This window comes from Poecile atricapillus, chromosome 1 (genome assembly GCF_030490865.1).
Source record: "Poecile atricapillus isolate bPoeAtr1 chromosome 1, bPoeAtr1.hap1, whole genome shotgun sequence".
In the NCBI taxonomy this organism is placed as follows: domain Eukaryota; kingdom Metazoa; phylum Chordata; class Aves; order Passeriformes; family Paridae; genus Poecile; species Poecile atricapillus.
In genome coordinates, this window is record NC_081249.1 from 180388851 (window position 1) to 180415761 (window position 26911).

The following is a 26911-nucleotide window of genomic DNA, read 5'->3' on the forward strand; positions in this document are numbered from 1 at the left end:
CCCTTCCCAGCTCCCTCAGCAATTCTCCAGCCCCTTCCCAGCTCCCTCAGCAATTCTCCAGCCCCTTCCCAGCTCCCTCAGCAATTCTCCAGCCCCTTCCCAGCTCCCTCAGGAATTCTCCAGCCCCTTCCCAGCTCCCTCAGCAATTCTCCAGACCCTTCCCAGCTCCCTCAGGAATTCTCCAGACCCTTCCCAGCTCCCTCAGCTGCTCCTCCTCATGTCCTGAACAGATCATGAGTTCCCTTTGGGACCTTGTCAAATTTTCCCACTCTTTGTGACTTTAGGGGAGGAGAAGTCTGGAATTTCCTTAAATTCCAACAGGAAGGGAAAGGTTCACCTCTCCAGTCCAGAATCAGCACCTTGGTGTCCCCAATGAGTTGGTGACTGAGACCTACACAATTTGGGATAATCCATTACTGAGCTTCTCCTCACAAACAGCAAACCACCCTCGTGCCTCTGGAACCCCATAAATCCAAACCCCAAACACATCCACATTGCCTCATGTCCCTGCTTCATGCACAGGAACCCTCTGTGCCCAAGAACCCTTCCATGCAGCCAGTTTAAAAGCCTTGTTTGCAGGGAATTCTTGCAGGAATCTGAACGTGTTCCCTCTCCTTTCCCTTGGAATTAGTATGCCATTGTGAGGATCAAGGCCATTTGCAGGAATATAAAATATTCAATTAATAAGGCTCTGGAATATTTAATCATGACATTGAAATGCTAAGGAGTGCATTAACATTTATTATTCCCTATAAAGGATGGATCTCCAGCTCTGTGCCTGTTCCAGAACAGCCCTGTGGAGCTCCAGGTGGGGTTTTGGGCTCCTTCCTAAACCGATGCTAAAAGGCAGCATTAATGCAGATTAGGCTAAATCTCATCACCACTGGAGTAACACTCCAGGAGAGAATGAAATTACCAGCTCTTGCTCTAAAGAACAGACAGGAACTTTTTTTTTCCCCATTTCCAGTTAGCAGGGAATCACACAGGGAGTCTTTCCAGCAGTGGCTTAGGCCTTGGTGAAGAAAATCCAGACAGGAAAAGCAGAGGGCTCTGCCTTAAGCACTGTCCCATTTTACACCATTTTAGCTCAGGGCTTGCTCAGATGCATGAGTTTGATCTGTTTGTTATTTCTGAGGTGATTTCTCTTCCATGAATGGAAACACTGCAATTTCACTGCTGGGAAATGACCACCAGAGAAAGAATCCTCTTTAAAACAGCCTGAGTTATGAGCCAGCAGAGTTTTTTATTTCCTTTGTTACCTCTGCATAACTTCTTGCCAAATCTTGGCACTGGGAGAACATCTCACCTTGCAGGGAAATAATGTCAACCTCTGGTGGTTTAACCCCAGCTCCTCACTCATTATCCTCATCCTGAATCCAGATCACTGTCCCAGCTCCTGGGAAGGAATTGAACTCTGTCCCAGCCCAAACCAGGACTCTCCATCATCACAATGTGCTGTGTATTAATAACAGGCACAAATAAAATCTGTCTGTTAAAAAAAATCAGCCTTGCAACCAATGGAGATCAGAGGGATCACTTAGCAAAAACACTAAAAAGAAAAGTTACAGAGATGAGTAAAAATACAACTTTACTAATAAGGGAAAGGACAACAAGGATGTTTTAAAAGAATAACAGGGGAAATGATTGTAATAGCTTGGATCTGTTATTTGGAATCAATACAGTAACTCTTAGAGAATGATAAAACAAATATTTATCTTTTGTGCTTGTAAAGATGCTGAGGGGAATATTCATTTTTGGTGATAGTAACTAAATATTTTCATTCAATCACTGTTTAAATAAGATTATTAACTGACCACAACCTGAGCTTATCACAAACAACTTTCACAAAACTTGTGAGCAGCCCTCAAAAGCTCCAGAAGGTTTAATGGGACAGACCAACACGAGGCAGGCTGCTAATGAGGGAGCTTGGCTGGCAGATTAATTACCAGGATGGTGATTAGAAAAACTACACCTGAATGCCCCATAGAAACATCTCGAGCCAGAATTGTAATTAATAACCAAACTGGAAATCCTCATTCTGAGGCGATGCAGGGGAAGATGCTCACCAGGAGGACAGGGAATTCCTCCTGCTCCTGGGCAGGCACAGCTCCAAACCCCAAACTCAAGGAGAAACTGGTCCAGAAGCAGTGCCTGGCTCAGCACTTCCAGCTGGGACAGGCTGGGATTGTTGTCCAGGGACAACCTGGGAAAGGAGAGAATCAGTGGGGTAAAGGAACCAGGAGTGTGTGGACACTGAAACAAGAAAGCAGCAGCCAAGCACTGCAGGGAATGTTAAGGAATGCATTCCAGGAAATGAGGTGAGTTAAAAATGAGCTCAGGTTATGACAAGTGTGGGGCAGGACTGAGGGCAGTGCTCAGGAGCCCTCGGGGTACAAGCTCCTAAGGAAGGTGCTCCTCACTCCAGCTGGAAACTCGGAAAGCAAAACCACTCCAGGTAGGAGGGAAGGAAGGCAGAGTTTTCTCACTGAGGTGACAGCAACCAGAACAGCTGCTTAAGAGCTGGGGCTGGTTCCTTTTAAAATCAGAAATCACTCAGAGAAACCCAGAATGTCCTGAGCTGGGACCCCCAGGGATCATCCCAGACCCCCCAACAATCCCAGCCTGGGCATCCCTGGCAGCGCTGCCCAAACGCTCCTGGAGCTCCGGCAGCCTCGGGGCCGTGCCCATTCCCTGGGGAGCTTTTCCAGAGCTCATTCCACCCTCTGGGGGAAGAACCTTCCCTGATCTCCAGCCTGAGCCCCATCCCTGGCCCAGCTCCAGCCGCTCCCTGGCTCCTGTCCCTGCCAAAGTCATTTCTGTGCCCCACGTGGCAGCAAAACCCAGGGATCCGCAAGCAGGGGAGCAGCCGCAGCTTTCCCGACCCACACCCAGGGAATGCTCGGCTCACCTGTGCCCCACACCGTCCCTTTCCTGCTCCTGTTCCCGAGCATCCCGGGCTGCCGTGGGTAACCATGGACAGCGGCACGGAGCGTGAGGGAAGGCGGCTCCTGCCACCTGCTGGGGACAGCTCCTCTCCCACCGCACCTCCGAGCTCTTCCTTCCCTCTGGAATGCTGGGCAGCTTCTCTCGGGATGCAGAAATGTTCCTTCACAAGGGGAACCCCAGCCCCTGCTACCCCTAAAGCACGGCTGACAACAGAAATAATCCTGAAACAGAGGAGGAAAAGAAGAAATATGAATAAAACACCCCAAGTGCAGTGTGGGGTGTTCTGTCAGTCCGAGATACAATAAAATCCGGCAGGAATTTGCAGCAGGAAAAGGTTTCCTTAGGTTTAATGAAGATTATTCTGTATTTCTGCATTTTAAAGACATTAATAAACCAAGCCTGTGTATGTATAAATATATGAAATACAAGTATTTTCTACCAGCTGCCCCAAACAAAAGCAGTTTTAGGGTTTTGCTTCCAGACATGCAATTAATTGATTTAAGATCACAAAAAGCTGAATAAACATTTATTCTTGTATCTCTATATCTGATATATATAATTTACAGGATTGATTAATTGACCTGTCAAAAGAACCTCGAAAAAAAAGGGAAAAACCTGAAATATTTCCATGAAAAACCATGGAAAAGCACAGAAGGGGTGTTTTGGGGTTATTTCCCCAGCCTAACCCCACACTAGAGATCTCACTGAGGTGTCTGGGCTGTACAATCCACACCACAGACTTTTTGGGGCTGTATTTCTGCAGCTGCTGCCAAAACAGCTGATCCACCCAAGGCAGGAAACTTCATAGGTTGCATCTCCACTGGGAGCTAAAGAGAAGGAGCCTGGATGGGGTCTTGGAAAACTCCTTACAATGCAATCATCATCCATGTCACAGGATTAATTACTTTTTTTTCCATAAGGATTTTGACTGGCATCAGCCACCTTCCCAATGGGAAGCAGCAGAACTCCCAGTTTTAAGGCCTTTCCAGTAACTGCTGATATCCACGTGGATAAATCCAAATAAAATCCACTTTTCTCCTTTTAAACCCAGAGCACAAGCAGCTGATGAGGCTGAGCAGTCACTTTAGAGACCTTGAGCTAAATTGGCATTTATTGTCTCCAGGTGCACCTGTTCTGCCCCAGAACCACCCACAGTTGCTGGGCCAACCACACTCAACAAAAATCAAATTAACTCTTTAATCCTCAACAGCTTTTCCCACTCTGGGTTGGTCTTCCTTTTCTGAGTAATGGACCTGATCTCTTCCTTTGTGGAACAAACAGCAAACAAGCTTAAAAATGATTCAATAAATGCTATTTATTAAAAAAGAGTATTTCTGCCAGAGGGGAAATTTAGATGGGATGTTGGGAATTGGGAATTGCTGGCTGGGCTGGAATTGCCAGAGCAGCTGTGGCTGCCCCTGGATCCCTGGCAGTGCCCAAGGCCAGGCTGGACACTGGGGCTGGACACTGGGACAGTGGGAGCTGTCCCTGCCATGGCAGGGGTGGAAATGGGATTTAAGGTCCCTTCCCACCCAAACCAGTTTGAGATTCCATTTGGGAAGCTCCACTGGCATCTGGTAACACAAACAAGATGGGACCTGCTCAGCCATGCTAACAAATCTTAGGAATTCTAACAAAACTTGCATGAATTCCACAGCTCCCCAAATTACACCCACAAGTTTCACACACACATTTGTTCCTGGAAAGAAGGAATTTCCCCTCGACTTCCTGGGGATTCTATTTTGTTCCAGAAAGGAAACACAATGGTGGCTTCTGCAAGTAACTGGAGCAGAACGAATTTTCTTTGCTTTTGATGATTTAGGCAAAAGCTGAGCAGCTGAGGAGCTAAGAAACTATGGGAACACTAAGATATCATTAAATATAAGGAGTAAATTTTGGCTTGAATGGGGTTTTTTGTGGTTTTTAAGGACAAATAAAATGAAATGAAGCTGTGCCATCTGTATGAAGTCACTACATCAGAAACCACAATGAGACCTTGGACTGATGTAACACCTGAACACAGCTGTTCCTTGTTATCCCTGTTGTAACTTTCCCACCTTCTCCTTCCCTGTTTCAGCCACAGGAAGGAATCTGCCAGCCCCATTCCTTCCCTGGAAGGTGGAGGAATGCAGGACCAGCACAGGGGTTAAGGACAGAAATCCAGAGCTGCCTTCTGTTTCCTGAGCAGCTCATGGCCCCCTCCCCTGGCACTCACCTGCCTCTGATGCTCACACTGCATCCCTGCGTTCCTTCTCCTGAGGTTTTGGAAATCCGGGGAGCAGCAAGCACAGCTCCCAGTCTGCCCTATTAACTGGGCTGCTAATTAGCACATGAATCTCCTGTAATGAACCCAAAGTCTTTCATTACTGTAACAACCTGCGAGGTAGCAAACAGGAGCCTGAAATAACAACTTGTTTTTTAACGCAGCTGTTTATTATTAACAGGCACACACTGAAGTCATTCCTGACCCAGGGCTGGGTTTCTAACCCACCTGCTGGGACTAATTTAGACACACCTGATCCCACTGCGGCTGCTTGTTAGCACGGAGAGCCAGGCTGCTGGGTACACCTGCGAATGCGATTTATTATTTATTTTTTATGCATTGTTCAAGCAACTTCCCCTGTTTCCCACTTGAACTATGAACCCCTACTACAGAATCTTCCAGTCAGGACAGACTAGAGCCTGCCAGGCCGCCAGAACTCCAACTAAATCCGCTATTTATCAGTTAATAGCGTGCACTGACGGCGCTTTTCACAGCCCCGCACGCTCACTCCGGCCAGGACACCGCTCAGCCGTGTTCAGCCCCTCACAGCTCGCATTGTTCACCTGCGGCGGCTCCTTCGAGCCCGTCCGGCCGCACTCGGGGCTGGGGCAGCCGGGCTCTGCCTCGGCCCGGGCTCCTCCCGCCCGCCCGCCTGCCCAAGGCCCCAGCGAGCCCAGACAGGCCCTAGCAGCTCCCAGGGCTCTTTATGAGCTCCGGCCTTTCCGGCGGAGCCCTTCCCTGGCCCGCCCCGATCCTGTCTCGCCCCGCCCCGGCGCCGCCTCAGCCCGGCTCCGCCTCAGCCCGCCCCGGTCCCGCCTCAGCCCGCCCCGGTCTCTCCTCAGCCCGCCCCGGTCTCTCCTCAGCCCCGCCTCCCCCCGCCCCGGTCCCGCCTTAGCCCGGCTCCGCCTCAGCCCGCCCCGGCCCCGCCTCAGCCCCGCCCCGGCCCCGCCCCGGTCCCGCCTCAGCCCCGCCCCGGTCTCTCCTCCCCCCGCCCCGGCCCCGCCTCAGCCCCGCCCCGGCCCCGCCCCGGTCCCGCCTCAGCCCCTCCCGCCTCAGCGCCAACGGCCGCGGTTCCCGCCCACGGGCGGGCCGAACCACTACGCCGAGAAGAGGGGAGCTCGGGCGTAGCTGCGGCCTGCTGCCGTCTGCCACAACGCCGCCCGGCAACGGCTATGTTTCTTGACACCCCCCGCACCCGCGCGCGGTGGTCTCGTCCCGCAGTTGCGCTCTCTTCCGCCAATCGGCGCGCGCGGGGGCCGCGCTCGAATCTGCGCGCGGGGCGCCGTGAGGGGAGCGGGGCCGGCCCGGGAGCGCCGCCGGAGCGGCGGGGCCGATCCGCAGCCATGAGGGGACCGGGACCCGCCCGCGGCTGCTGCGGGGGAGCCTGCGACATCATCACGACCCCCAGCCGCCGCCTTGCCGCGGGACAGCCGCCGCTCCGCTCGGTGTCCCTCAGCAGCATCCCTGCGGGGACGCTTACCCCGCTGAAGCAGCTCCTGCGGGGCCAGGGCACCGTCGCGGCTGCGGGGAGCCGTGTGCCGGGCCCGCAGCTCGCGGGGCCGAACCGCCGGGCTGGCCCCGACACCCGGCCCGGGCCCATCGGTGAGCAATGCCCGATCCTCCGGGCTGGCCCCGACACCCGGCCCGGGCCCATCGGCGAGCAATGCCCGATCCTCCGGGCTGGCCCCGACACCCGGCCCGGGCCCATCGGCGAGCAATGCCCGATCCTCAGGGCTGGCCCCGACACCCGGCCCGGGCCCATCGGCGAGCAATGCCCGATCCTCCGGGCTGGCCCCGACACCCGGCCCGGGCCCATCGCCGAGCGGCCGCAGAAGCGCCGCGCCCCGGGGCCGCCCGGGCAGGAGTCACCGGCCAAGATCTTCCAGCGGATGAAGGCGCGGGCGGAGCAGCGGCGCAGGGTCGGCACCGATGTGATCCTGAGCCCCGCGGTCGGGCAGCACTGGCCCGGCCCGGCCTGGACGGGGGGCAGCGCCCAGCCGAGACCAGGTGAGTTCCGCGGACCTTCGGTGACTCTGTGAGAATGGTTTGTTTGCCTTCAGAATAGCTGGGATAAAAAACACTGGGATGCAAATCTGAGTTTAGTTCATGGAACTTTCAGGCGTCTTGTACTGCAGTAAGTGACGTCCCTGATTTTCACACATTCTCCTAAGCCTTTTAGTTCTTTGTTTGCAACTGTCCACAGTCCCAAATGACAGGAGTTATTAATAGTTCCTTTTCCCAAGCGGTTATTTTGGAACACTGTGGAGTCACCTGTTGATAGGGAAAGAGCTCTCAGCTGCAGCCAGTTGCCTTAATCCTTCTTGCTTGGAAGACCCATGGAGAGGACAAAGCCCCTTCACCAGCACCCATCAGTCCAGAGCCTGGGCATAATTTGGAAGCAATGATTGTTCCACAGCTTCTCTTGGAGAACTGTCTCAGGTGTGAACGTTTTCCCTCTTGGTCCCACTCATGGCTCTTTCAGGATCTGGAAACAGCAGCCAGAGCACCTTGGTGGGTGTAAAAAACACTGGCACCAGCCCTGTGGGGGTGACACCTGGAACCCTCAATTTTCAGGAATTCAGTTCCCTTCCAGCATTCCTCATGCAGGATTTGTACAATCTGTTCCTGCAGTGGTGCTGTCCCTGATCCCCCTTCCCTGCACCTGCAGGGATCCCTGTGCTCCAGGAGAGAATCCTGGGGTCTCCACCAGGGTCTGGTGCTAAAGAAGCTTGGGAAGAAATGTTCGTGGGAGCTGTTGATTTGACAAAATAGGAGTTTAGATGTGATATTAGGAATAAATTCCTGTCTGGGAGGGTGGGGAGGGGCTGGGCTGGGATTCCCAGATTTGCTGTGGCTGCCCCTGGATCCCTGGCAGTGCCCAAGGCCAGGCTGGACACTGGGGCTGGAGCAGCCTGGGACAGTGGGAGCTGTCCCTGCCATGGCAGGGCTGGGATGGGATTTAAGGTCCCTTCTCACCCAAACCTTTCTGGGATTCTCGGGAGGTTTTTTAAATAAAACACATATAAAAAAATTCATATTGCTTACTCCCAATGAAAATGTTTTTTTTCCCCAGATTGAAAGATGGTTTTGGGTTTTTTTTTTGTCTGGTTATTTTGCAGAGCCAGTTTGGCACCAGGCTCCCAGGATGGAGCCCCTGGCAGTGCTCCCTGCAGAGCCTCCCACGCTGGAAAGCCCCCAGAAGTTCTTCCTGAGGGTGAAGTGCCAGCTGCAGCAGCAGCACAAAGGTACTGGGGTTGCTCTGGAGAGCACAAAGCTCCTCCAGCCAGAGAACCATGGGATTGCTGAGCTTGGGAAAGCCCTGAGACCATCACTTGTTCCCCCAGCACTGCCCCATGTCCCCAAGTGCCACATCCACAGGGCTTGAAATCCCTCCTGGCACAGGGGGCTCCCCCTCACCCCAGGCAGCCTTGCTCCTGTGCTTAAATATCCCTAATTTCTTTGGGTTTTGTTTTGTTTTGTTTTTTTCCTTTAAATGGGCAGCTACACCACCTTTAACCCAAACCCAGCAGAATATTTCTCCTTCCACAACTGCAGAGAATCCTTTTGTCCAGCCTGCTTGTGCTGAGCAGCCAGGGAACGAGCCTGCAGAGGATGTGGACCCTGGGAATGATGATGTGGATGTTTTCCTTGTGGAATCTGTAGAAACAGATGCTGATGAAGAAATATCTCAAAGTGTACTGGCTACTCCTGTGCAAGTGAACTCCACCCCTTGGGGAAACGGGGACTGGGTAAAAGGAAGACGGGGAAATGGAGAAGAAAAACGTGCAGAGCTTCATGAAGACAGGAGAGAGCTGCAGCCCAGTAAAAAACCAGCTGCTCCAGCAGTGGAAAAGGCACCAGAGACTGATCCTGACAAGCCCTCCCAGCAGTTCTGTAGCATCATGCTCTCCTCTCCAGTCCACATTCCAAGGAAGCAGAAGCGGGCAGAAGACCCCAAGGTCCCTTTGGATAAACCTCCTACTGATGAACCGGCTGGCAAAGCACACAAAGAGGTGGGAGAAAATAAAAAATCCTTTAGGGAAAATGAGAAATTCCTCTGGGCTGATAGCTCAAAGTTATTCTTTTTCTTGTCAAAAGCAAGGAACACTCAGAAGAGAATAAAAGAGGTTTTATCAGTAAATTTTCCCATGCAAAGGGTTCCTTTTTTCCCGTACTCCAAGATGATGAATGTTCAGGCTTTGGGGTTTTTTGTCTAAAAGAAGCACTTTTGGTTTAGTGTGCACCTGCCATGGTGTGATCATGGCCCTGCCAGCTCCTGCCTGCCTGCTCAGGTCCAGGGAGGAGAGACTTTTCCCAGCTGGGCATGAATCCATCCAGGAATGTGCCCTGCTGATGGGGAGGGGAAAGGCTTGGCTTTCCTGTGGAACATCCAGACTCCTGTTCAATTTAACTGGAGCAGAATCTTCTCCTGGGAGAGCAGCGGGCAGCCTGCAGCATTCCTCCCTTTCTGAATAAATCCTAGGAGAGCAGTGCTGCATCCCTGGGGCTCCCTGGGAGCCTGGCACAACCACACCTGCCCAAGGCTTGGGTTTGTTCCCTGGGGAACCTGGGATTGCAAGGGACTTGTTCTGTTCTCCCTCACCGTGGCCAAGAGTGTTTGTTGTGTTTCCTAAATTAAACCAAGTTACCTTCAGGATTGAGCCAAGGGTCAGATATCCTCTAGTATTGCAGATTTGTAGCTTAGAAGGTGCTGAAAGAGCTGTTTTTGTTATTGCATCTGGATGGCAATAAATACTTCTAAATTATTTATTTATTTGTTTGTTTTCTGCAGCAGAAAAACATCTGCCTGAGCAGCTGGAGGATTAAAGTGCTGAGTGGAGACAAGGAAATCTGTGTGGAAGGGAAAAGGAAGTAAGAACCAGTTTGTTATTTAAATGCAAGGTAAAGCATGGACAGCAGGTAGTGGTGCAGAGCCTAAACTGCTTTATCAAGGAAGAGAAGTTCCTTTGTGTGGGCAGGAGGGGGAGAGCCAGCAGCCAGGGAACTGCTGCTGAAATCATTTCAGAGTGCTGTGCTACCATAACCAGAAAGCTTCAGAGAAAGAAATATCAGATAGCTCTGGACAGTTTGGGTTGGGAGGGACCTTAGAGCCTGTCCAGCCCCATCCCTGTCATGGGCAGGGACACCTCCCACTGTCCCAGGCTGCTCCAAGCCCTGTCCAAGCTGGGCTGCTGGACTGAGCTGCCTTCAGCCCAGCTGATGTCCTGTGACACCTGCAACAGTGACACGTTCAGTTTGTCCCTGCCCCAGTGCCAGGCTGAGAGAGGAAAACCCAGAGCACATCCTGCCAGCACCTGAGTCCTTCAGAAAACAGGGATCACCCCCTCTCCCTGCTGGAGTGTCAGCATTCCAGACTGGAATCCCTTCTGGAAGTGATTCCTGTGGTTGCTGCTGTGTCTTTTGCCAGGGACATGAAGCAGCTGCTGTGGCACAGCAGCGCCATCACGGAGCGCGTCAGCCACAACCAGGTGAAGACCTCCTCGGGCACTGTCTACCTGCTGCAGGGCAAGATAGACTCAGCTGTCATGAGGAAGGAAGGTGAGCTGCTGATTCTGAATGCCTTACAAATTACAGACTCTTTCAGCTTGCTTTGGAGCATGTGAGATATGTAGGGAAATGGGATTTCCACGCAGATGGAAATACAGGATTTGTTCTCCTTGCTCCGTGTGCTCCGCTGGCACCTTTGCTGGGAATGAGCTGCTTGTCACAGGCAGCTCTGAGGACACAAAGATACTCTGTGGCATAGGTGGGATAAATACTTGGAATCTGGGAATATCCTGAGCTGGAGGGACCCACAGGATCATCCCAACCCCTGTCCCTGCCCAGACCCCCCAACAATCCCAGCCTGGGCATCCCTGGCAGCGCTGCCCAAACGCTCCTGGAGCTCCGGCAGCCTCGGGGCCGTGCCCATTCCCTGGGGAGCTTTTCCAGAGCTCATTCCACCCTCTGGGGGAAGAACCTTCCCTGATCTCCAGCCTGACCCCCACCCCCATTCCAGCTCCAGCCATTCCCTCAGCATTACTTCCCCTAGCACAGGTGTGCCCCAGGTGTGCTACACCATTTTTTACCCAACACACCTTCACTGTTGGCTCTTTCAGGCCCAAAGATGTGTCTGTGGCTTCAGTGTTTCCTTCTCCCTTGCAGCACTGGGCTCCCTGCTGATCAGGGAGCTCTCTGACTTGAAAATTTTATTGCTTCCTTTGCTAAGAACTTACATTTGTTTCTATTTTAATATTCTGAGAAGGAAAAGTAGCAGCATAAGGCTTGTGAGCAGAGTGGCTCTAGTGCTGCAGAGGTTTCCTAGGCCTGAGAGTGACAGGAGTGTGGTGGACAGAATTGTCTGGGTCAGTTTTTGTGATGTTTGGGTTGAAGAGGCTGCAGGGGGTTCTTGTGTCCCCTGAGGGAGTGCCAGCCCTGCTGAGCTGCTCTGATGCCCCCTGTGCTCCCCGCAGGGTTCCCCTACCGCTTCATCAAGAGATTCACCTACGGCTTCTCCCGGAGGTGGAAGGAGTACGTGAAGGAGCTTCTGGAGGGAAGGAGGAGGTAATGTCTTTGGAGATTCTCTTTCATTGCAGTGTTCTGAGTGTTCATGGAGACTTTGCTTTCTAAGGATATTACACCAGAGGAGTGTGAAATGGTTTAGATGTGGGCATGAAGCCACTCTGCTGCTCTGGGCCACCGGGCTCCTGCCCTCCAGGGCTTCACATCTTCACTGTTTGGTAACAAACAGCTTCCTCAGTGGTTGCTATTTCTTGTCTCAAACTCCAAACCATCAGGAAAGAACGAATTCAAGATAGTGGTGTGGAAGAAAATGAGGAGAATGTCTCTATGGGGGAAACTGATGTGCTGGAAACCGCAGGAGGCTCAGCAAGGGCAGCAAGGAAAGCCACGCTGAGGAACTCCACCTATGAGGTATCACCAGGGAATGATGAGAACATCTGTGAGTATTTTTTATCAATCCTTTCCTTTGCAAAAGACACCTGGGGGTGGCTGGAGTGGGCTGTGGAAAGGTTTATCATGTTGGTTGTGTTGCCAGGAAATGGCTGTAAAGCTGTAAAGGCCCCCTGGTTTGGCTCAGCCTTCGAGTGCAGTCCCTGCCTTGCCACGGGCACTGACAGCTTTGGGGTTTAGCTCAGACTTTTTCTGGGGTCTTTGTCCAGGGGGCCTTTCCCAAACCCCCCTGTGCAGTTTGTTACTGCTGGAATCAGATCTCCTTGCTAGCACTGTAAAAGCTTTTACATTTTCCTCTCGTCACTCCCATTTATTTTTCACTCTCATTTGTCTCAATGAGCAGCTGTTCCATGTGAGAGCTTTTCTTTATCATTCTCCTTCCTCAAATGACTTTCACAGTATTTACAACATTCTAAACAAAATAAAAGTAAAACATTCTCCACAGTAAATTTTATAATTTGTGAAGATTCTTACTTCAGTCCTGTTATTTCTATCACAATACTTTGAAAAGAACAACTTTGGGTATGTTTTACATTTCCCTTGTAGTCTGATTTAAACACAGCATTGTTCCTCTGCTTGTGAAATCTGAAAAACTGAATTTTCCATGCAATATTTGGGACAAAACTCTTCTTTGTTTGGGCTTTTTTCCCCTTGCAGTCGTAACACCAGATCACAGCTCCAGGAATGACTTGAGCAAGGTCTACACTCGCAGCGGGCGCCTTGTCAAACCCCCCATGAACTTCTGGTGTGGGCAGAGGGAGTTTGTGGATCAGAACCTGAATGTCACCATAGAAAATGGAGGGGTGGATTATCTGAGCCTGGTAAGATCCTCTGAAATGTGGCTTAAATAGAATCATTAAACTTGCCCAGGGGAACAGAACAGGTGCAGACACACCTGAAGGGGAGGGAATCTTGGAAACGTGATCAAAATATTAGAAAACACACCAAAAAATAGTCTTATGTCCATATTACCAGATAATTGTGGCCTCTAAATCTGACATAATGGGGAATTGTTTAAAAAAAACTGGGTTTTTTTTAAAGATAATTGTAGCAGACAGGAATTTGGTGAGGTCCCACCTCAGATCCTGGGGTCAGTTCTGGGCCTTTCACTGCAAGGGAGACTCTGAGGGGTTGGAGCATTTCCAGGGAAGGGAACAGGGCTGGGAAGGGCCTGGAGCCCCAGGAGCAGCTGAGGGAGCTGGGAAAGGGGCTCAGCCTGGAGAAAAGGAGATTAAATTAATTTTAGAGCCAATTGTTTTATTTTGAAGATGCTTAGTAGTGAAAAATCAAAAAGAAAGACCAGTTTCATCTCCAAGAAGAATAAACCAAAGGAAGGCATGAAGACAACAGAGGAAATGCCAAAAAGCCAAAGTAAAGGTAAAAACTAATTTTTTTTTTAATATTTCCAAGTTATTGATGGAATCAGTGGGATTGTGAGTGGGTGCTGGAGCAGTAGGGTTGGGTCTGTTAATGCAAAGAAATGATTCAAATATTTTAATGATCAGCTGCTTTTTTTTTGAAGAATCAGCAGAGTAGCATTTGTGTGGAGTTTCACAGCTCCAAACAAGAACTTTGTTTGTAAATCACTGTGTTAATTGCATAAGAGGAACACAGGGATTTCATTCTGGAAATTGAAATGAAGGGATTTGGACTTTTCAGAGTTCACCAATCCAGTGACCTGGGGGCCTGGCTTTGCTTTTTAATGTGGATGAAAGAAATGAAATGTTGGCAAAAAAAAAATATAATCTATTAACAGAGTTTTTAATGAAAAAATTTGGTTGCAGTAGAATCTGGGAGGTGATAGTAGCCTGAGAAGAATGTGCAATATAAAGCAGAAGTTTCTCTCTTAAAGCAGCTGCAATGTTTCCTGCAGAAAAGCTCTCTGGAGCACGAGCAGAGCTTGGGGGATGTGCCTGCTCAGTCAGTAGAGTTTCGGAGAGCCCCTGAGAGCAGCTCTGAGTTTGTAGTTTGGCAGGTAAAGCTCTGGCAGGGGGTGCAGATCCCTGTGCTGCAAGCGCAGCAGGACCCACCCTGCACCCCCTGACGGGCTCTGGCACCGCCTCTTCCAGGGAAAAGCGCCGAGAGAGGAGCGGCTTCCAGAGGGCACTCCAGGTCTGCCGGCAGCAGGGACGGCAGGCGCTTCCCTTCGGATGAGGAGGAGGATGAGCCTGGCACCAGGGTGACGAGAACCAAATCCCAGCTCCGCGCCGGGGGGAATTCCTTGAACAGCACGGAGCAGAGCAAGGCCAGCAGGGCAGCCCCGGAGGCGCAGGGAGCAGCAGGCTCTGCAGGGCTGAGCACGTACCAGCAGGGCTACAGGAACTCCCTCAGGTCAGCCAGGCAGCGCCTCCCGGGAAAGGAGAGCATTGTCCTCAGCCAGGAGCCCTCAGAGGATGAGGGGGAGCAGTCCAGCGAGGACACCCCACTGCTGATCAAGAGGAAAAAGAAAACTGTAATAAAACCAGAATCTCGAAGCTGGAAACCTTCCTCTGGCTCCAGAAGTTCCCAGGATAGTGCAGACAAGTCCTCTGGCCAAAGGACAGGAAAGCCCTCCCAGAAAGTGCTGGTGAGGCTGAGTGGGCCCGAGTCCAGCGAGGAGGCTGAGCTCTCTCCTGAAGGGAAAACATCCTCTGAGTCCAGCGCTTCCCTCCTGCCTGCTCGGACCAGGAGGGCACAGGGCAGAATCAGCCCTCCCCGGGGCTTGCTGGATTCCAACACCGAGCCCGACAGCGGGAAGGAGGAACTGCACAGAAGGGACAGGAATGCCAGAGCATCCCAGATGGAAACAAGCAATGCAGTCTCCACCAGGGCCAGGACTTCAGCAGCCAAACTGAGAGAGCAGGAGAGGCCAAAGGGACAGAAACATCTGGAACTTTTTCCAAGAGAATCTGATGGTTGGTCTGAGAAGGAATTAAAGAAGCTTCACAGGTAAGGGCTCTTTCTGTGTTCAGAGGAAGAGTTTCCCTCAGGAAATCAGGAGGGGTTGAATGGTCTGGATTGGGCATTTTCAGATTCCTGATTTCCCAGGTCTCCTTTGCTTTCCTTTCTTTTGTTTTAATTCCCTATTAGAAATATTCCATATTTAATTCCCTATTTTTATTCTCTAATAATAATTAGAATTATTATTCCCTATTAATTTTCTTCACAAGTGAAACATCAGTACAATGTGGTGAAGGCCATAGGTGAGAGAGGATTCCCTGCCCAGATTGCAGTAACAGGTTAAACATGACAGGTTTCTGTGAGCAGGTTTGGTAAGGGGAGCTTAACTGCAAGACTGTTTAATTAATCCATCATCCAATTAATTAAACAATATTTAATAGGCACTTGGAGTGAAAAATGGCCATGTTTGGATTTAGTTCTTTTAGATGAGCAGGAACTCAGATCTGAGTGACCTGTGCAAGTGAGCAGGAAATTTATCTTGGGACACATCTGTCAGTGGAAGGTGTTTAAATAAATTTGCCTGTTCTGAAGACACCACAGGATCCCAGAGGGGTTTGTGGTGAGGAACCTTAAATCCCACCCAGTGCCCCCCCTGCCATGGCAGGGACAGCTCCCACTGTCCCAGGCTGCTCCAGCCCCAGTGTCCAGCCTGGCCTTGGGCACTGCCAGGGATCCAGGGGCAGCCACAGCTGCTCTGGGCAGCAAGAGATTCCCTCCAGCCCATTCCAAGGCCCCGTCCCAGGCAGGTCCCAGGGCTGTGCCCCACGGGTGACACTGTGCCCGTGCTGTCCTGGCAGGGCCATCGCGACCTTCCCCAAGCACAGGAGCGGCTTCTGGAAGAACGTGGCCGTGGCTGTGGGGTCCCGCTCGGCCCAGGAGTGCCAGGGGAAATACCTGGAGGAGCAGCAGGGGAAGGGCTCCAAACAGCAGCACAAGAAAAACACATCAGGAAAATCGAAGCAGAAAGGTACCGGTGTCTTGTTTCGGGGAGTTGTGGGGTTGGGAAATGATTTGGATTCAGACACTGAGGGGCTGGAGCGTGTCCAGGGCAGGGAAGGGAGCTAGGAAGGGGCTGGAGAATTGCTGAGGGAGCTGGGAAGGGGCTGGAGAATTGCTGAGGGAGCTGGGAAGGGGCTGGAGAATTGCTGAGGGAGCTGGGAAGGGGCTGGAGAATTGCTGAGGGAGCTGGGAAGGGGCTGGAGAATTGCTGAGGGAGCTGGGAAGGGGCTGGAGAATTGCTGAGGGAGCTGGGAAGGGGCTGAGCCTGGAGCAAAGGAGGCTCAGGGGGCCCTTGTGGCTCTGCACAATCCCTGGCAGGAGGGGACAGCCGGGGGGGTCGGGCTCTGCTGGCAGGGAACAGGGACAGGAGGAGAGGGAACGGCCTCAGGCTGGGCCAGGGGAGGCTCAGGGTGGACAGCAGCAGGAATTTCCCCATGGAAAGGGCGCTCAGGCCTTGGAAGTGGCCAGGGAGGTTTGCAGTGCCCATCCCTGGAGGGATTTAAGGCCCTGTGCTTGTGGCACATGGACACAGGAGTGTCCATGGGCAGTGCTGGGGAAGGGCTGGATTTGATGGGCTCTGAGGGCTTTTCCAGCCTCACCAATTCTGGTTCCATGGGATAAATCCACAAGAGCAGATCAGGGTGTGCCAGTGAGCCCAGGTCACCTTTTGGTGTGCAGGTTGGAGCATGTCATGAATGACTGAGGTGATGAGAAGGGCTCTTTGTAGAGTTTTCCAGCTTTTGGCATGAGGGGAAGACTTTCACTGGCCTTGACCCCTCAGGGCAAAGAGCTCTTGACATCCTGAGAGGTTCCTGGAGGCCCAGCAGGTCAGGAGCTCCTTGCTGAGCTCTGGCCAGATGGGATTTTGGCAGAGTGGAGTCAGCACAGCCCGCTCCCATTCCCTGGTGTTTGCCATCCCCACACTGCAGCTCCCTCTGGGGCTGGGGGGGATTGAGCTTTGCCATGGGTATGGATTGAGCTGAGCATTCCCTCAGCCTGGATTCACTCAAAGTGTCTGAGCAGCAGAGACTTGGTCTGAGCATTGCTGCTCCTGCCATGGGGCTGCAGCTGTGGCTTGGCTCTCTGCAAGGAACATGTGAGCATGGCATTGTCACAGTGAGCATGGCATTGTCACAGTGAGCATGGCATTGTCACAGTGAGCACAGCTCTGTCACAGTGAGCACAGCTCTGTCACAGTGAGCATGGCATTGTCACAGTGAGCATGGCATTGTCACAGTGAGCATGGCATTGTCACAGTGAGCACAGCTGTGTCACAGTGAGCATGGCATTGTCACAGTGAGCACAGCCCTGTCACAGTGAGCATGGCATTGTCACAGTGAGCATGGCATTGTCACAGTGAGCACAGCTGTGTCACAGTGAGCACAGCTGTGTCACAGTGAGCATGGCATTATCACAGTGAGCACAGCTGTGTCACAGTGAGCATGGCATTGTCACAGTGAGCACAGCTCTGTCACACTGAGCACAGCTGTGTCACACTGAGCACAGCCCTGTCACAGTGAGCACAGCCCTGTCACAGTGGGCACAGCTCTGTCACACTGAGCACAGCTGTGTCACACTGAGCACAGCCCTGTCACAGTGAGCACAGCCCTGTCACAGTGAGCACAGCCCTGTCACAGTGAGCACAGCTCTGTCACACTGAGCACAGCTCTGTCACACTGAGCACAGCTCTGTCACAGTGATCCCAGCCCTGTCACAGTGATCCCAGCCCTGTCACAGTGATCCCAGCTCTGTCACACTGAGCACAGCTCTGTCACAGCGAGCACAGCCCTGTCACACTGAGCACAGCTCTGTCACACTGAGCACAGCCCTGTCACACTGAGCACAGCTCTGTCACAGTGAGCACAGCCCTGTCACACTGAGCACAGCTGTGTCACACTGAGCACAGCTCTGTCACAGTGAGCACAGCCCTGTCACAGTGAGCACAGCTGTGTCACAGTGAGCACAGCTCTGTCACAGTGAGCACAGCCCTGTCACAGTGAGCACAGCCCTGTCACACTGAGCACAGCTCTGTCACACTGAGCACAGCTGTGTCACACTGAGCACAGCTCTGTCACACTGAGCACAGCTGTGTCACACTGAGCACAGCTGTGTCACACTGAGCACAGCTCTGTCACAGTGAGCACAGCCCTGTCACAGTGAGCACAGCTCTGTCACAGTGAGCACAGCCCTGTCACACTGAGCACAGCTCTGTCACAGTGAGCACAGCCCTGTCACAGTGGGCACAGCTCTGTCACACTGAGCACAGCTGTGTCACACTGAGCACAGCTCTGTCACACTGAGCACAGCTCTGTCACAGTGAGCACAGCTCTGTCACACTGAGCACAGCCCTGTCACACTGAGCACAGCCCTGTCACACTGAGCACAGCTCTGTCACAGTGAGCACAGCTGTGTCACACTGAGCACAGCCCTGTCACACTGAGCACAGCTCTGTCACACTGAGCACAGCTCTGTCACACTGAGCACAGCCCTGTCACACTGAGCACAGCTCTGTCACACTGAGCACAGCTCTGTCACAGTGAGCACAGCTCTGTCACAGTGAGCACAGCTGTGTCACAGTGAGCACAGCCCTGTCACACTGAGCACAGCTCTGTCACAGTGAGCACAGCTCTGTCACACTGAGCACAGCCCTGTCACAGTGAGCACAGCTCTGTCACAGTGAGCACAGCCCTGTCACAGTGAGCACAGCTCTGTCACACTGAGCACAGCTGTGTCACACTGAGCACAGCTCTGTCACACTGAGCACAGCCCTGTCACAGTGAGCACAGCTCTGTCACACTGAGCACAGCTGTGTCACACTGAGCACAGCTCTGTCACAGTGAGCACAGCTCTGTCACAGTGAGCACAGCCCTGTCATAGTGAGCACAGCTCTGTCACAGTGAGCACAGCTGTGTCACACTGAGCACAGCTGTGTCACAGTGAGCACAGCCCTGTCACACTGAGCACAGCTGTGTCACACTGAGCACAGCCCTGTCACAGTGAGCACAGCCCTGTCACACTGAGCACAGCCCTGTCACACTGAGCACAGCTCTGTCACACTGAGCACAGCTCTGTCACAGTGAGCACAGCTCTGTCACACTGAGCACCGCCCTGTCACACTGAGCACAGCCCTGTCACACTGAGCACAGCCCTGTCACACTGAGCACAGCCCTGTCACAGTGAGCACAGCTGTGTCACAGTGAGCACAGCCCTGTCACAGTGAGCACAGCTCTGTCACAGTGAGCACAGCTCTGTCACAGTGAGCACAGCTCTGTCACACTGAGCACAGCCCTGTCACACTGAGCACAGCTGTGTCACACTGAGCACAGCTCTGTCACACTGAGCACAGCCCTGTCACAGTGAGCACAGCTCTGTCACACTGAGCACAGCTGTGTCACACTGAGCACAGCCCTGTCACACTGAGCACAGCTCTGTCACAGTGAGCACAGCTGTGTCACACTGAGCACAGCTCTGTCACACTGAGCACAGCCCTGTCACAGTGAGCACAGCCCTGTCACACTGAGCACAGCCCTGTCACAGTGAGCACAGCCCTGTCACACTGAGCACAGCTCTGTCACAGTGAGCACAGCCCTGTCACAGTGAGCACAGCCCTGTCACACTGAGCACAGCTCTGTCACAGTGAGCACAGCTCTGTCACAGTGAGCACAGCCCTGTCACAGTGAGCACAGCTCTGTCACAGTGAGCACAGCTCTGTCACACTGAGCACAGCTCTGTCACAGTGAGCACAGCTCTGTCACACTGAGCACAGCCCTGTCACAGTGAGCACAGCTGTGTTACAGTGAGCACAGCCCTGTCACACTGAGCACAGCCCTGTCACACTGAGCACAGCCCTGTCACACTGAGCACAGCTGTGTCACACTGAGCACAGCCCTGTCACACTGAGCACAGCCCTGTCACAGTGAGCACAGCTCTATCACACTGAGCACAGCTCTGTCACAGTGAGCACAGCTGTGTCACACTGAGCACAGCTCTGTCACACTGAGCACAGCTCTGTCACAGTGAGCACAGCTGTGTCACAGTGAGCCTGCAGTGGCTGTGGGGGCTCTGCAGTGATCCCCCCTGAGGATGGCCTGGGGAAACTGCTCTTGAAAACAAAAATTGTCTGAGAACTCACCAGGATCCTAAAGAAGCTGTAAGAGATTTCACCAGAGGAGGGCTGTGGCACTGATGGCTGGCAGTGAATTTTAACCCCATAGCTGCTGTCTCAGACAATTCCTGTTTAGATCCTGCAGAAAAGAAGGAGGCAGTGATCACTGCCAAGGTGGGCACCCTCAAAAGGAAGCAGCAGATGAGGGAGTTCCTGGAGCAGCTGCCCAAGGACAACCACGACGACGTCTTCACCGCGACGCCCTTCCAGAGCAGGAGGGTCCAGGTAAACCTGTGGGACTGCTCTGCTGCTGGCTGTGCCTGGGGGCTGCTCCAGTTCCACCACTGAAATCCTGGGCATCTCTGGGAAGAGGCTTCTTCCCTTCACGTGCTGCAGTAAGAAGGTTGGACAGGGTGTGAGGAGCCTCTGAATGGTGACAGCACCCCCTGAGTAACCGTCCTGAGCAGTGCTGGGCAGCTTGGAGCTTGCCACTGTAACCAGAAGGGACTTTCTGAGGGTGTGGCAGCACCAAAACCCCTCAGCCAAGTGCTGGGCAGGGTCTGGAGTGCAGACACTTGGAGCATGGTGGAGGTGTGGGGTCATGTCCAGCTCTGGGTACGGGGCTGCGGCTGTGTCCAGCTCTGGGGCTGTGTCCAGTTCTGGGCATGGGGCTGTGTCCAGCTCTGGGGCTGTGCCTCAGCAGGGCCAGGGGGAAGTTGGACCCAGGGCAGGGAGGAATGCAGGGGCTGCTGAGAGGGGGAGAGGCACTCCAGGCTCGGGTGAGTGATGCTCTGGGGTGTCTCTGCAGCTGCCAACGCTGCGAGGGAGCCACGACGAGGACACCGAGGCTTTCACCCTTTCCGAGTTCCCGCTCACCCCCGCCTCAGGCCTCTTCTCCCCTGTGAAAACCCCGCAGTGTGAGCACATCAGCCCAGGAATGCTGGTCCCCATCAACAGGTAGGAGCTCCTCCAGCAGCGCTCTTTGAGCCTTGGCAGTGCCCCAAGATCCCTTTTTGCTCTGAGGAAGGTGCTGGGACAGCAGCTCCCTTCCAGCCCCTCCTGCAGCCTTGGTTTGCTTGGGGAAAGCTTTCCATGTGCTGCTGGAGCTGCTCAGCTCCGTGTGGGCGGCAGAGGCAGCACCAGCAGCTCCTGCTCCAGCCCTGGGAATGGCCCTGGCTTGGGCTTCAGCCTCAGCAGAGCCTTCAGTGCTGGGCTCAGCTCCCAGGGCTTCAGCTGTGCCCGAGTGACCGGAGCCAGCCGGGAGCCTGGAGCCAGCGGGGATCAGAGCCAGTGTGATGGACATGGGCTGGCCCTGGGAAGGGAATGAGGCTTTGTGTGGGATTTGCAGCCCATGACCCAGCCCAGCTCCTCCTTGTGCTCCCAGGGCAGCTGCTGTGTTCAGTTGTCCAACAGCAGTTCCTCCTGGTTTTCCACTTTTCTCCAAGGAAATCCTTTCGTGAACCAGTTGGGGAAGGGGCCGCTTGAATCTGCATTCTAGAGGGACCCCTTTGGAAGTTTCCTCCCAAATTTGCCCTAAATCAGGAGCCCCTGCTCATTCCCTGTGGGAGCTGAGGCTGTGTGGGGTGTGTGGCTGTACCCAGAGGGTGCCATGGCAGCGTTCCAGCCCCGCTGAGCCCTGTGCTCCCCTGTGTCCAGGAAAGACTACGACCGGCACATGTTCCACATGCAGAAGAACTCTCGGGGCAGCAGAGGCACCTGGGACAAGGTCAAGAAGAAGTCGGTAATGCTGCTTTCCTTGCACTCTGCCACTTCCACCTGAGCCAGGGACAATCCTGGGATCACAGCCCCCTGGGAGCAGGGCATGGAAAACAGGAACTCTCCCTGGGGTTGGTATCTGCTGCTGGGGAGAGAAGTTCCTTTGTGAGGAGGGAGCCCTTTACTGTCAGGATTAACTCCACTGCTTTTGGTCAGGATTTGGAATTGCTTTGGAATTCCATGATCTTTAGGTTCTTGTTAAATTCTTCTGAACAGTGGGAAAAGGAACAATAACCACAGAGCCATAGAATATCCTGAGGTACCCATAAGGGCCCCACAGGGATCATCCAGTCCAGCTCCCAGGAGTGACCAGAAGTCACCTTGTGTCCCAGTCCCTGAATTTAGGTGTCGATTCCTCCACTCTCCCAGGCTCTGCAGCTCCTTTGGCTTTTCCACAAAACCCTGTGATCCCAGGAGCAGCTTGTGTCTGAGGGATAGCAGTTATGGAAATTGTGGGAAATGGGGACCCTGACCTCTTTTCCTTCCTTCCGTCCATCAGGCTGGAGCTGCACTGGAGACACCGGCTTCCTGCAGAACCAAGAGTGAGTATTCCTGGCTCCTTCTCCTCATTTCCACCTCCTTCCCTTCCTTCTCCATCACCATGAGCTGTGTCCCATCAGCCTTTTGCTCTCTGAGCCTTCCCTGCTGCCATTCCCCACTGGAACAGCCCCTGCTGACCCCTGGTTCATTGCAGGAGTGACGGCGGCCGCGGTGGTGGGGAAACTCTTCACAGCTGAGACTCGAAACTCATCCAGTGAGGAGCAGGAGGATTCCTACTTTTCCATGTGATGGAGTTGGTGGATGTGTTGTTCAGCACTTGTTCAGAGCACGGGGGTTCTGCTGTCCCTGGCCCTCTTGGAGGGAATGCTGGAATGATGAGTTCAGTTTGGAAAAGCTGCCCTGCCGTGGTTTTATGTGTTTTAACCCCATTCCCACCCTGGCAGCAGTGCTTGGCTTTTCCGTGTGTACAAAGTGGCACTTCCTTCTCCAGGCTCCTCCTCTCCATGTCCTGTTTCTCCTGGGGAGGAGAAATGTACATAGAGACCGATGGCTGCCAAGCTGTGTTTCATTTTAAGCTAAAATATCTTCTGGGATATGGCTGTGGAATAAATTCAGGTGCAGTCTGGAAGGAACTGAAATTGCTTTTTAATTTACTCTAGGGAGGGCTTGAATTTTTACATTTCCGTAATGTAATAAACAAAGACAAGCTTTTTTTACTCACAGATTACTCAGAGTTGTTGTGGGGCAGCAGAATCCAGGAGCTGTCCAGCCTGGAATGGTGCCTGCAAGGCTTCATCCTCTTGGTTTGGAATCATAGGATGGTTTGGGTTGGCAGGGACCTCAAATCCCACCCAGTGTCATCCCTGCCATGGCAGGGACAGCTCCCACTGTCCCAATGTCCAGTCCCAGTGTCCAGCCTGGCCTTGGGCACTGCCAGGGATCCAGGGGCAGCCACAGCTGCTCTGGCAATTCCAGCCCAGCCAGCAATTCCCAATTCCCAATCTCCCATCCATCCCTGCCCTCTGGCACTGGGAGCCATTCCCTGGGTCCTGTCCCTCCATCCCTTGTCCCCAGTCCCTCTCCAGCTCTCCTGGAGCCCGTTCAGGCCCTGCCAGGGGCTCTGAGCTCTCCCTGGATCCTTCTCCTCTCCAGCTGAGCATTCCCAGTTCTCTCAGCCTGGCTCCAGCCCTGGAGCAGCTCCGTGGCTCCTCTGGGCTCTCTCTGGGGCTGGGGCAGCTCTGCAGGTGGGGCTGGCCCCGGCTGCCCAGAACAGCTCCTGTTCCAGGGGTTGGTTTCTCCCTGTCCCAGCCTTTTCCCGGGAGGTGCTGCTGCCCGAAGGGGCGGGAATTCCCATCCCGATCCTTTTCCAGCTGGTGGCAGCAGAGGCTGCGGCGGCGGGGCTGGGGAAGGCTCCGGCGCCTGACCCCGGGCAGAGGCACCGGGAGAGGCAGCGGGGACCGGGGAGCGGGGCCCCCAGAACCGACCCCTGTCCCGGGAGCAATTCCCGAATTAACCTGGAACCGCGGGCTCGGTGCTGCGGTGACGGCAGGAGCGGCGGGCGGGTCCCTCGCCCTCACTCCCCAAAGCTTTGCCCAAGCACTCGAGGCATTATTGTGGATTTTACAGGAATTTCGGGATGATCACCCCCAGAGCCGCGCCCTCCCCGGCCCGGGGACCCTGGGGACACACGGGGCAGAGCCGGGGCAGAGCAGCTCCCACAGCCCGAGGTTTGCCGAGTGTTTGTTTATTTACATCATTTACATCCGATCCCGAGCGGGTAAAGTGCAGTGCAGGGCCCGGAGTGCGGGCTCAGCTCTTGCCCCTGGCGGGCAGCGGCTGCGGCAGCAGCTGCGGGTCAAAGTCGTGGTGCAGGAACCGATGGAGCTCCTCGGCCTGGGCCCGGCTCAGCCGCGCTCCCGCCGCCAGCGCCGGCACCGAGCTGCAAGAGAGGGAACCGGAGGAGCCCGGGATGGGGCAGGACCGGGAGGAACAGCCCGGGATGGGGCAGGAACGGGAGGAACAGCCCGGGATGGGGCAGGAACGGGAGCCTGGGATGGCACCGGGAGCCCGGGACACAGTGCCCGGAATGGGGCAGCACCGGGAGCTGCTGCGGTCACAGGTGCCCGAGGGCTGGCAGCACACCTGAGCAGTGAAAACAGGGAATGGCAGAGGGAAAGAGAAGGTGGGGCAGCAGGAGAGGGGATGGAAGCAGAGCCCGTGTCAGTGCCCCGGGCTGCTCAGCCGCGAGACTGGAATGTGTAAAGAGCTGAGATGGGACAGGAAAGCTCCTGGGAGAGGGTGGGAAAGGCTCTTCCCGGTCAGCGATCCCGGCAGGAAAGGTGCAGGAAGGAATTCCCTGAGCAGCGATCCCGGCAGGAAAGGTGCAGGAAGGAATTCCCTGAGCAGCGATTCCGGCAGGAAAGGTGCAGGAAGGAATTCCCTGAGCAGCGATCCCGGCAGGAAAAGGGCAGGAAGGAATTCCCTGAGCAGCGATCCCGGCAGGAAAGGTGCAGGAAGGCTCTCCCTGGCTCCAGGGGAGGAGAAGGAGTGGCTGGCCGGGTCCTGCCGGGCCCTGTGCTGGCATTACCTGTTGGCCACGGCGGTGATGGAGCCGAAGGAGTGGCAGAGGTTGAGGGCAGCTCCGTAGCTGAGGTTGGGAATGCTCAGGTAGAAGTTGAGGATGTCCCGCCGGTGCCCCTCCGGCTCGGTTGGCACCTGGATGGCAGCGTCCTTCCTGTGCTCCAGCAGAGCCAGCTCCTTCAGCAGAGCTGCAGTTTCCTCCTGGCAGGAGCTGAAGAGGATCCTTATCCCAGCCTGGACCAAGGCCGAGAGCACTCCATCGTAGTACTGAGTCCTCTGGAAAAACCGGGATGTTTCTCCTGAGGAGTGGAAGTACAGCAAAGCAAGAGCCTGTTATTGTCTAGTGCAGTCATTTCATTGCAGAGTTTGGATTTCTGGATTATCTGTGCATGGATAAAATTGTGCTTGTTCCTGACATGGAATCCCAGAATGGTTTGGGTTGGGAGGGACCCCAAATCCCACCCAGTGCCCCCCTGCCACCTCCCACTGTCCCAGGCTGCTCCAGCCCCAATGTCCAGCCTGGCCTTGGGCACTGCCAGGGATCCAGGGCCAGCCACAGCTGCTCTGGCAATTCCAGCCCAGCCAGCAATTCCCAATTCCCAATCTCCCATCCATCCCTGTCCTCTGGCACTGGGAGCCATTCCCTGGGTCCCATCAGGGCACTCTGGCAGCACCCACCTGGCCTGACCCTGTCTGTCTCCACAATCACACAGATCCTCTGGAAGATGCCCTGCAGGCACTGCAGCCTCCGGCTGAGTTTGTTCCTGTTCCCGGGGCTCTGCAGCTCTGACTGGAGCACCCTGTCCACGGCCAGGCGGTTGCTGACGATGAAATCGCTGCTGCCCAGGGAGCAGATCTGCACCCGCAGCCCGTGCACGGCCCGCAGGCACGACAGCACCTCCGGGCCAGAGCAGATCTCCCGGCTGTCTGCCAGGATGCACAGGGACCGGCTGGGATCCCCAGGAACACGGGAGATCTGAGCCAGGGACCGGCTGGGATCCCCAGGAACACGGGAGATCTGAGCCAGGGATGGGCTGGGATCCCCAGGAACACGGGAGATCTGAGCCAGGGACTGGCTGGGATCCCCAGGAACAGAAATCCCAGCCAGGGACAGGCTGGGATCCCCAGGAACAGAAATCCCAGCCAGGGACAGGCTGGGATCTCCAGGAACACGGGAGATCCGAGCTGTGGCTGAGGAAGGCTTTGGGACAGCAGGACACGCCGAGTCTGAGCTGCTCCCGTGGGTCTTCAAAGAGCTGCACACCTGTGAGTGCTGAAAATCACAGAGCACGGGGTTTTACATCAAACCAACAAAAGGATGTTCTGCACTATCAACACTTTCAGACTGGCACTTTAATCCCTGTATCAGTCTCCCTGCTGAGCTGGGCTGATTATCCCAGAGTCTGGATGACAAAAGCAGCAGCTTTCACTAAAAACCTGGATCCTGACAGAGATCAGGAGCCCAACCTCAGGGAGGTGCTGAAAGCCCTGAATTCAGACACTGAACCAGGATTTGCTAACTACAAACCCAAAGGATCAGTGGATGCTGCTGTTCCACACAGACCCACGATCCTCCATGGCTGTCAGACCCAAGGGAGAGTCTAATCCCAGTTTTTATTACTTCACCCCTAAAATACTCCAGGTTACCCTGGGAGTACAAAGCTTCGAGCAGCAAAGGAAAGGGAGATGGTCCCTGGAAGAGTCCAAGGTCAGGCTGGAGCAACCTGGTCTATGGAAGGTGTCTGCCCATGGCAGGGGTGCAGAGGGATGGGCTTTAAGGTCCCTTCCAACCCAAACCATTCCACAATTCCAGGACTCCCTGACTCCTG

General features: G+C 54.2%; 2 protein-coding genes and 1 long non-coding RNA gene across 10 annotated transcripts in view; 1 reads left to right on the plus strand and 2 right to left on the minus strand.

The window, feature by feature from the left end:
• Nucleotides 1–712: 712 nt before the first annotated feature.
• Nucleotides 713–5886, minus strand: LOC131579688 (uncharacterized). Of its 6 annotated transcripts, none has more exons than XR_009277755.1 (6): nt 5718–5846; nt 5462–5514; nt 5162–5285; nt 2909–3149; nt 2067–2203; nt 713–1396 (listed from the first exon to the last, which is right to left on the minus strand). It is a non-coding gene; the product is annotated as an uncharacterized LOC131579688 (long non-coding RNA). The 6 variants fall into 6 exon arrangements; XR_009277752.1 differs by having other exon boundaries at nt 713–1455; XR_009277756.1 differs by lacking the exon at nt 713–1396 and having other exon boundaries at nt 1493–2203; nt 5438–5514.
• A 454-nt stretch (nt 5887–6340) lies between these two features.
• On the plus strand, nt 6341–23218 carry MIS18BP1 (MIS18 binding protein 1). 2 transcript variants are annotated; one of them, XM_058839896.1, is made up of 16 exons: nt 6341–7216; nt 8329–8454; nt 8711–9222; nt 10005–10081; nt 10638–10768; nt 11683–11773; nt 12007–12170; nt 12839–13002; nt 13450–13558; nt 14251–15109; nt 15919–16088; nt 20362–20510; nt 21034–21182; nt 21882–21966; nt 22501–22543; nt 22696–23218. In XM_058839896.1, the coding sequence occupies exons 1-16, from the start codon at nt 6382–6384 to the stop codon at nt 22788–22790; spliced, it is 3759 nt and encodes a 1252-aa protein (XP_058695879.1). In that variant the 5' UTR covers nt 6341–6381; the 3' UTR covers nt 22791–23218. The 2 variants fall into 2 exon arrangements, with proteins under 2 accessions (XP_058695879.1, XP_058695870.1); XM_058839887.1 differs by having other exon boundaries at nt 6342–7216; nt 10002–10081; nt 22696–23217.
• Nucleotides 23219–24226: 1008 nt separating this feature from the next.
• Nucleotides 24227–26911, minus strand: part of FANCM (FA complementation group M) — a 59160-nt gene continuing 56475 nt past the window's right edge. For both annotated transcript variants that reach the window (XM_058839848.1, XM_058839840.1), the window contains exons 21-23: nt 25761–26355; nt 25090–25381; nt 24227–24441 (exon numbers count right to left, since the gene is read on the minus strand). In XM_058839848.1, the coding sequence (XP_058695831.1) occupies nt 24312–24441; nt 25090–25381; nt 25761–26355 (1017 nt within the window). In that variant the 3' untranslated portion in view covers nt 24227–24311. The remainder of the gene's footprint in view (nt 24442–25089; nt 25382–25760; nt 26356–26911) is intronic.